The sequence below is a fragment of the Onychostoma macrolepis genome, chromosome 01 (assembly GCF_012432095.1).
Source record: "Onychostoma macrolepis isolate SWU-2019 chromosome 01, ASM1243209v1, whole genome shotgun sequence".
Taxonomy (NCBI): Eukaryota; Metazoa; Chordata; class Actinopteri; order Cypriniformes; family Cyprinidae; genus Onychostoma; species Onychostoma macrolepis.
This window is the reverse complement of record NC_081155.1, coordinates 32,542,082-32,552,624: the sequence shown is the minus strand read 5'-3', so window position 1 is coordinate 32,552,624 and position 10,543 is coordinate 32,542,082. Positions and strand designations below refer to the sequence as shown.

Sequence of the window (10,543 nt, the reverse complement as noted above, 5' to 3'; positions counted from 1 at the left end):
ATGATTGCAAGTGTGATATACAACTGTTCAGTAAACAAGTTAATACTGAGTAACGTACAATTTAGGCCAGTTACTTTGTCTATTTTTGCTGTGAAGGCGAAAAAAATAGTCCCAAACGAAGCCAAAGCAAATTCAACACAGCACTGGTGATTCATTCCTGAACGAGTCAGTAGTGTTTTGAATGAATCGGTGGAGTCAGTGATTCAATGTCACTTACACCACCTACTGGCCTAACTATATCACCTACTACACCTACAGAAAGTCACTGGAAAACACAATGCTGCCGAAGAGAGAGATACAATCAGTAGTGGTTAAAATAGATTGAACTTTATAAATCCGAACGTATTCATCAATCATTAATATATTGTCTATTAATGTGACTCTCTTCTAAAAATGGTCTGGCTCCAACCTAGCTATCAAGAGAGACCTATTAGTGCTGAGGGAAAATCCAATTAAAATCACAATATTATCTCTAAGCAATTACCCAGAAAGAATGAGGGTGAAAGAGAAAAAGAAAGGAAGAATCTTCAAGCCTATACGACAACAGAACAAACACAATCCAATCAACGCAGCTAAAAACTAAGCTAAACATACACACACACACAGAGAGAGAGAGAGAGAGAGAGAAGAGCTAGAAAGATCGATGATATACTGATGATATGATAACTGAGATCTCTTGTGGATTATATGCTCAGAATTCAGATTCCACCCCTGACCGCACTTACCTGATTTTTTTAAGGCACAAATACAAAATTAGACTTACCCTGCGTCCCAATGTGCATACTATCCACCCTATCTGCCCTAATTAGTATTGCAAATGACTACTATCACATATAATTTAGGATGGATAGTATGCACATTGGGACGCAGGCAATGTTTGTGTAACTCCATCTGTTCTAGAGTCCATGTGGCCTCGTGTTGATGTTAAAGAGCGTGCTGCCATCTGGTGGTAGTTTTCTGATATTACAGACATATATTAGCAGACATTTGAACTATTAATTCAGGCTTCATCAAAACTGTTGTAATTCACAGAGCAATATTGTCACTGATAATATATAATTGAACAAAATAAAATAATATAATAGTGACAATAGTTTAGCATTGTTTATGATTGTTCAATAAGTCATTTGATCCCCACAGTGTAAAAGCTAATTTATACACACAAATGATTTAAAAATTACATTTATTGCATAAGGGTCTATTTAGCTAAAGGAATGTTGTTTTTTTGTAGGATTTTTTCCACTGGCTTTTGGATTATTGCAAAAAAAAAAAAAAAATGCTGTTCATCAATAGGCTATAATCTTCACAAATGAAGACAACTTTTTTATGAATGTTGAACAATCTGCAGAAATAAAGAAAAAAAAAAGCTTAAAGATCAATTGATCAGTTTGATAAAACTGGTTCGCAAAGATCAAGGATTGCGATCAAGAGTCCAGCAACGATAGTCAGCTGTGCCATGTTTATAAAAACCTACCTGTAGGCAGAGCTGGGTAGATTACTTACAAATTGTAATCCGTTACTGATTTCAGATTACATGACAAAAATTGTAGTCAGTAACGTAATCCGTTAAATTACACATTTTAGGTAATAGAATCAGATTACTTTTAGATTACTTGTAGATTACTTTTTGATTTAACACGTTTATCACATTGATTTAAATAGCATTATTTTGTACCATAATGATGTAAAAAATACAAAGAGTAAGAAAACTTGTTCCATTCATTGTAATTTACAACATGAAGTGCATTAAACATTATATCACATTAAGGTTTCCCAAACTAGGGTTCGTAAAGGAACTGCAGAGGGGTTGTGAGTTTAATGAAAAGCTGACAATTAATTAAATCATTAAAAAAAATAAATTAATTAAAAAAAGAAGAAAAAAATCATTTTAAAACAAACTCCCTTTCTTTTCTTTTTTTCCCTTTTTTTAAATTTACTTTTTTTATTATTATTTTTGAACTCCCTTTCGAGGAAAGTCTCTTCACTTGGCGGCCATATTTGCATATTAAGACCTATCTTAATGAATGGGGGAATCCTGAAATCTCAAAAACTGCTCTCATAACTCACAATTAAATTACATATGTCAGATCAGCAACAAAAATCTGAAATTAATTGCCCCATGAATGTTGTTTCTTATGCTCAAATAGCGTTTAAAAAGCGTATTTTTCAGGCTAGACCAGGCAATGCGCATGCGGAGTCATAACGTGCTGATACAGCGCATGTGCATCGGCTGGTCTGTCAGGTTTCTATGGGAAATTTGGCTCTTTCATTTAGAAGGTGGGACTATTCCTCCATATTGCGCGTTGCAGTTTCTCTCATTCATAAGTATAGGAGAGAACCGTCTTTGTATTTCTATAGTCTTTGTTTTAAATAAAACACTTAGCCTACTAAAAAAAGATGAAATATTTTTATTTACCTGCATGCAATGTGATCATTAATTAACATCAAAGAAACCGTGAGCATGTAAATGTGTTACTTAATTATTGAAATATTTATTTTAAAATCTCAGGGGTACTTAAAGCAAATATATTTGGTGAATAAGGTTTAGATGACAAAACGTTTTGTAATGCCTGCATTACATGTAACCAAGAAATAACATGAATATGTGCATTTTAATCAGTTATAATTAATAATACATGGTTAAAAAACCTACAGAGTAATAATTCAAATAAAAATGAATGTGTTCATCAGTAGCCTAGTTGATGCAATGTTGAAACCCTTCTTAAACCTGAAATGATTTTTGTAAATCCAGTGTTCAAATGCTGTCGCCACCTGACTAATGACTGATCTTTGTGTGAATGTCCACAAAACTGGACTATATATACATACTGTATATAATATGTATATAATCAGTAGGCTATTTTAGAAAGGAAAATTTAAAAGATGAAAAAGAGAAATTAGTGCGAATCAATGATTTATGAATAATTTATTGCTATTGTGTGAATAATGTGCAATCATGTAATCCATAAAAAAGTAACTGTAGTCTGATTACAAGTACTTAATTTTTGGAATCTGATTATGTAATCCGGACTACATGTAATCAGTTACTACCCAGCTCTGCCTGTAGGCTACTGATACTCAAATAGTTTTAATATCAGTTAGTTTAATTTAGTTTAAACAATTGCCTAAATACTTTTCTAACTGGCAGTTAACTTTACTTGAGGCATCCATAAAGGCATCTTTTACTTTTGATACTTAAATATGACAATTCAATATTATACAACGTGATGATATTTAATGTCCCTGGCAACTGTTCATTCCAATTTAGTCCACTTGTAGTAACCACCTTTTTCAAGACATATAAAAGCTAAATAAAACAAAATATAGACAGCCTATACTTTTCGATGTGCCTATAAAAACACATCGAGAAAAATTAACTTCACTTACAAGAAGTGTAGAGAACACACTAGTAATGTGTCTAATGTACAAGAGAGGAAGAGAGAGTAAGAACAAATGAGACCATACATTTAATTGACCTGACATGAGTTTAATCACTGTTGAGAGTGAAGAGTCCTTCTTCATCATTAGGCTGATGATATAACAGGTGAATAAATCATGTTTCACATTGTCATACTTCATAGTTCTCATAGATCATCTAGAGTGGAATCAACAGGAACTTGGCACATACAGAAATACTCACATGAGTCAGAACAGAGTCACACGACCTGTGCTGTGTAACACACACAGACCAATAGATGCACACACATACGTCACAGTTCACACAGTCTTACTGCTGACTTTAAAGCATTAAGATTATTGTAACATTAGTTTGTGTGTGTGCACATGATCATGTATAAGCATATATGCAGACAAGTGAGTGAGTGAGTGTGTGTGTGTGTGTGTGTGTGTGTGTAACTGGACAGAAGGGGACGGCTTCAGGTCAGTCCATTTAAATTTCTTTCTTAACATAAAGGTTCAAGTTCATTAAACTTAATATCAAATAAAATATAATAATTTGAAAAAAAAAAAAATTATCTACAGAAACATCATGTGCAACAATGTACATTTTGGTTCTAAGGCAATAATTGTTCCTCCACAACACTAGCGCTGTCAATGCTGTGAGTATTTTGTCAATGTTCTTTCTGTGTTGATGAGCAACATTATTTCAACGCTGCCTCTCCATTGCACCAGCGCATTCACTGAATGGCTGGAGCATTGCCTTGTGGGACCTGTCGTGTTTTTGAGACACTGAATAGCACCGTAGGAATTCCCTTCAACAGCGACTTTGCGTTTTTTTTTTCCAAGCAGGGAAAACTTGTCATTGGGAATATAGCAACAGAGAACATTCCCTTGCTCTGTGAGTTTTTTCAGCTTCATTGGTACTGCTCACGGGTTCATTTCCATGATTGGAGGACACAGTTCCATACAGTCTTTCTGTGTTAAGTGCATATAAAGCGCACAGGGTTAAGGTGGTTGTAGTCAGTTGTCACAGCTGTAACAGACATCTTATGCAAGGCTTTATAACATCACTTCCTGTTCACATCATGTTCATTGTTCACTTCTTCAGGAGGAGATACTGGAAGAGTGAGAAAACCACTGGTTTCTTCGGCAGAGAATATTCAGCAGTTCCCTCTCTCACACGCAAAAAACAATTCAAACAACTTTACATGGTTTCTGCAGCTCATAAGAAGGCCCAGATGGAATCTGCAGACTTTTTCACAATTTAAGAAAAAAAAAAGTATGGAAATCCGCAGAATAAATTGTGTGAAATGGAACACTCTTATTGATAGCTGAAAGCATTATCAAATACTGCAAAGTGTGAACACACAAGGCATGGGGCAACTTTGTGGAGTAAATGTAACAGGAATGCAGATTCCTTGTGGGCCTGCTCAAGACAAGACAAGACACTGGGTCTCATTCACTTAAAACTGCAGGGATTATTTTGTATTTGTAAGCACAGGAAAACTTCTCATGATTGCGTCCACCTAATTTATGTAAGCACATGAATTTGTTCATAACTGAGTATTTTTAAATGAGTGTGGTGAGGTTATTTGCATAAAACACATCAAATCCATCTCCATGCAAGACTTTCCAAACAGCCTTTTCTTTGCAGACTTTTGTCACCGATCTTTCATGTGCAGAAAGATCCTAGAGCAATGCCAAGTGTGCCATCTCCAAAACCATTTCAAACACAATCGACACTCAGCTGTACATACACGTATCTGCATTGTTATACAATGAAAACTCTCAGCTTCAGCTATAATGCTACTTTTCATGGTATATGATGAAATCTATTTAAGATTAAACATCTATTCGTAACATTTCATCCTAACACGATTATAAGGCCACCCAGAGCATGTAATTTACGCACAATAAATCTTAGTGTGAAAGTTATTGTTCTTGTTCATGATGTTTGAGCAGATTTCACGCACAAATTCATGTGCATGCATGCTTTGTGAATAAGACCCACTGTCATGTAGTTCTAACCACTTGAGTCAAATTATGTTCGTCACAGCATAAACAATGGGCTACATGTATGTAAGGAAGCTTATTGTTAAATAGGGCTACATATTTACTTTTGCACTTCTGAAAATGGGTTTTGCCATAAAGATAACAGAATAACCATAAAATTACAACCACATAAATTTAAAAACATTTGAATGAGTTCAGGCTGGTATTTGAAGGCCTCTCTCTCTCTCAAACACACACATCCACATCCACATACACACATAGTTTAGTTGAGGTACAGTGTGGTGTGGCATCAGCAGCCAAACTGTCCATGCTGTCCAGAGCAATATGCACACACCCACAATAGCAGTTCCTTGTCTTATTGTCATTGTCTCTTAGTTTCAGTGTGCAACTCTATATATAACTGGCTTATTTGAAGAATGGAGAGCCAACAAAAGTTTTTGTGTATGAGTGTGTGTTTTTTTTCCAGGGGTTGATTTACGACACTGGTCCAGTCAGAGAGAGCAGGATACCACTCCAGTGGGCGGAGCTATCCTACACATAAGAGCAGCTGATTGGTGTTTAGGGTCAATATGGCAGCACTTCCACAGTGGCTGAACATAAAGAGGCAAATCCAATGCAGGAAACACATCACGGCAGGGTTTCTGATTGATATAAATCAATCTTTAAAAGTTCTCTGGAGTCTGTTTGTCCTTGTTGTAACATTTTGTCTCTCTGGAGTCTCTTTTACCTCTCAGGGCGATGTTACTTGCGTGTGTGTAGTGCCTCCTGAAACTTTGTGCTAGTGTAGCGGATATGGAAGCCTTTCTTACTGATTGTGTCATCAGAGTGGAAATGAATCAACACGGCATCACCAGCAGAGTAAAGCTCCTCACGAGGCTAAACAGAGAGAGAGGGGTCAGTTAAGACATATAGGAAGCTTTATGATATAAGACAACAGTAAAAACTAAACTCAACAGTATCACACAACAGTATAAACTCCTAAACTCGACAGTATCACACATGCACACACTGCTCATACCCCAGATCCACAAAAGCGTCCGAGTTTGTGTGCTCCAGTGTCGTAGCCATCGTAAAGTTCGATGTAGTCGTACCCACAGTCGGCCTCCTCCTCTACCTCAAAGGTGGTGAAGGTGAGCTCGATGCCGTAACCTGACTCTGCCGTTATGAGCCACTCGCAATCGCTGTGGCCGGGGTAGTTATTATCCCCAAACTGAGCATGAGAATACAGGTTCTTCTGCCGTGCTTCTGCTTTCAGCCTACCCCCACATTCTATACACAAAGAAACACACATATACTGTCTGTTGGTCATCACTGATTTACTAAAAATCTGTTAATCCTTCATTCTATTAGAAACAGTTCTGTTCACTTAAACTAATGTTACCGGTAGTAATAACTGACAAATATATCTCTTCTCTTCTCAGTTGACTATAATGAGCAACAATAACCAGGGTGGGCGGAGTTTAGCGACAAGTCAAATGAGAAAAGGCAAAGCTTCAGGGATCTAGTCAACATGCAATGCAGTAATGATCCACTAGAGGGGTCTGTTAAACTGTCAGCATGACATGAGAATTGCAAATAATCAAAATATACACCATAACATCAGACACAGAAAAGACAGGGTAGTTACCAGTGGAATGAGTGGCCTGAAAGCCTTTCCTTTGCACTGAGGCGTCGGAGATGAAGCGCAGGTACATCTTGTTGCCTGTGGAAATGAGCGGTTCTGGAATCTTACTGCCACACAGACGGCTCAGGATAGGCGTCTTGTCCGAATCGCCGTCAAAGGCCTCCAGGTGATCATATGCACATTCTTGGTGCTGCTCAATCTCAAACTCAGTAAAAGACTAGAGATACAAAGAGACAACAGAGGAAAAAAATATTAGGAGAAAAGAATTTTGCAGCATTCACTGACATTAATTCTAGCCAATCAACTGTAAGAAAAGGAGATCTTGCTTCTTTGACCTCCTCAGCTAGAAGTCGGACTCATCTGACATATTTAAGGAGCAGATAAACATGTTTGGCTGTGACTAGGACCAATTTTCATTTCAGTGGCTATAGGAATTAAAATCTCAAGTTTCAGTCAGAAGAGACAATTACATTTTTATAGAGGCCTTGTTTGTTTCATGTACATTAGCAGGACTAAATAAAAAGCAGCGAAGTTTAAATAAACTGAATAAATGTTTTAAATGCAATACAATACTGAAACATTATTGAAATGATACACTACTGTTCAAAAGTTTAGGGTCATTCAATTTTTAAAAAAAATAAATTAATACTTTTATTCAGCAAGGATGCAAATGAATTGATCAAAAGTGACAGAAAAGGCTTGTATTGTTACAAAAAAATGGTTCTTGTGAACTTTCTATTCATCAAAGAATCTTGAAAAATGCATCACTGTTTCCACAAAAAATATTAAGCAGCACAAATGCACTTATCAAATTTGGAAAAATATTTAATAAACATGCAAGGGTCAGGACGTGTGAATTCTGCATGCATCTGTAGAGCTTTCTGTGGGAATAGGTTCCTTGTGGGACTAAACTGAAAATCGCTGCTTAAGGGCGTTGCCAAGATAGCCACTGAGTGAACTGGCTTGCCTTTACAAAACTTCAAACTGTGTTGTGTTGGAGCATCTGCAAATCCCTGAACCACCGCATGAGTTTGAATTACATGTTTTAAAGTTGTACCTTTAGTGTTTACAACATTATCATTATGTAAAAAGCCAGCTGTTATGGCTACACAGAGAGAGAGAGCAATAAAAGCATGAGTGTAGTGATAAAGTTACTCTACAAATGTATAATGAGAAATTCAAACGTTAATGCCAAAATGATATATTCATTCTAATGGAATCAATCCCCAAAACACTTCTACCTCATCCAAACAAACAATAAAATTCTCCTTTTATGACTTCACTTACTTTCTGACAAGGGCCATTTAGAATCGCTTTAGGTCTAAACAGACGACTCAGAAATCAGATCCAGAGAACAGTGGGAGACACTGAGGTCACTCTCTAAACCCCTGCCATAGCTGTCTGCTAACATGTCTGTTAATAGGTTCAAATCTGTGTATTGAAATATGAGCAAACAGGCACTGCTAAAGCTTTATAAATGCACTTTACTCAATGTCTTGCTTTTCTTTTATCTTCTGCTTGTTTGTGAGACTTTGTACTGTCTATGTAATGGCTCATTTCCACTGAGCGGTACGGTTCGGTACAGTACAGTACGATATGCAATTATTTCCTTTCCACTGTCAGAAGTTGTGAATGGTACCAAAATAGCAAACCGTACCGTACCACTTTTTTGGTACCCCTCCGTTGGGGTAGCTAGCACAGCAAAAGGTACCAAAAGGGTGGAGATAAACTTACTGCAGAACATTGATTTGTTGACTAGAATCGTCACTTTTGCGGGATACAAAGGGGATAAAGCTTCTCCTTCACTCGTTCCGCTCTGCTGTCCGTGAGTGTTGGGTTTATTTACATCAGAGTGCGCAAACGCAAAAAAATATAACAGTGTATTTCATTATTTTATATTTTCACACAGACAATAGCCGTTTCTCAATATGCGTTCTTGTCTGTTCTTGTGGACTTGTGAAATGTCATTACCCAAAAACCCGCATAATTTTCAAAATATACTGTTATTGAGTCATGAAATGCAGTTTTAAGAGTTTTTCAGGTGAGAATGTAATTGTTTAAAACTCAAATCTATGGTTTATTTATAAAGATAGCGTCTATTTTAAAATTTGCTATGTCGATTTCGGAGCTCCAGGCGATCACCAGGCGCTCAGTGCTCATGTATCCGCAGAGAGCAGCCTTAGCTCGGCTAGTCCTTCCAACATATGCCGCTGGCTCTGATGTCTCTCTGTAGTGATTAAACATGAGATACAATTTGTTTTGGGTAGGCTATATTTAACAGGCATTCGTGGTCTCATGAATCTATTATTTGTTCCTAGTCATATAGTTTTGGCTGAGCACAAAGTTATGTTTAACTTTATATATTTATTTTGAACTTGACATTAGAACAGCGCTGACCTGTAGCATACGTTTGACTGAATTGTTTGCTTTTGTCTTTATTTCCTCTTATATAAGAATCTTATACTTTGTACTTATACTTTTATAATGGCTATTATTGTTCATTAAAACTGATATTTAACAAAAAAGAGGCAGAGTTGTGCTTATTGTCGTGCAAATCGTTGATCGCTATTTTCCGGCATACACCACGCCTACTAAGGGTACTGTTGGCAGTGGAAACGCAAGCCTGATCAGGGTTACCCGTACCGAATCGTACTGTACTAAACTGTACTGTACCATACCGCTCAGTGGAAACGAGCCATAATAGGAGAGAGGGGTTTGGATGCATGTGTAAATGTTTGCTTGAGAGGAGATTATACATGTGTTTATGTGCGATGTGAGATTATCTGCCTTTGAACATGAGAATAGGATTACATGTGTTTGTGTCTCTGCTCGTGTGCTGCTTGTTTGTACCGAGTGTAAAGTTTAAGGAGATGTTTGTGTGTAATGTAAACATTGTTTAACAGATGCAAAGTTATAGCACAAAATTATATAAAGACTCACAATCTTGACCCGGTGGCCTGGGGTTGCGGTGATGTCCCATGTGCACTCCTTCCTGCTGGGGTATTTGTCAGGCCAGTTCGGACTGCTGATGGTTCCACTTGTGCTGTGAATCTTGTGCTCACACTCAGCTGATAAACAAGTATGGGGTGAAGAGGGTAAAGATCATTAGAAATAGTGATGCAGCACATTATTAGCACGTGAGTGATACAGTTTAGATAACAGTAACCCATGAGTACATCCAGGAAAATGTTCCCTTTTTTGCATTTGCGTTTATAGTGTTATAAAGTTTTTTTTGTTGTTGTTTTTTTTCATGAAAATAAATAAACTTGATAAACTGTGGAAACATGTCCTCACAATCTGTGAAAAGGATCCACTGTAGGTCAACACACTTATGTCACAGAAGCGTTTGTCCAAATGAAGAGTAGCGACTCATACTTTGAACTTTGCCCTGGTTGTGAGGTGTGCACATCACAGAAAGACCATTACAGAATGCTTAACCTTTAGTATGTTTACCTGGGCTCATGGGTTTACCTGAGACTCACCTTTCCAATAAGCTAGAGTAGATCT

General features: G+C 37.0%; 1 protein-coding gene across 2 annotated transcripts in view; it reads right to left on the bottom strand.

The window, feature by feature from the left end:
* Window positions 1–3,188: 3,188 nt before the first annotated feature.
* The window catches only part of tll1 (tolloid-like 1), a 40,176-nt gene continuing 32,821 nt past the window's right edge, over window positions 3,189–10,543 (bottom strand). For both annotated transcript variants that reach the window (XM_058789326.1, XM_058789318.1), the window contains exons 19-22: window positions 9,977–10,104; window positions 7,040–7,253; window positions 6,431–6,681; window positions 3,189–6,288 (exon numbers count right to left, since the gene is read on the bottom strand). In XM_058789326.1, the coding sequence (XP_058645309.1) occupies window positions 6,154–6,288; window positions 6,431–6,681; window positions 7,040–7,253; window positions 9,977–10,104 (728 nt within the window). In that variant the 3' untranslated portion in view covers window positions 3,189–6,153. The remainder of the gene's footprint in view (window positions 6,289–6,430; window positions 6,682–7,039; window positions 7,254–9,976; window positions 10,105–10,543) is intronic.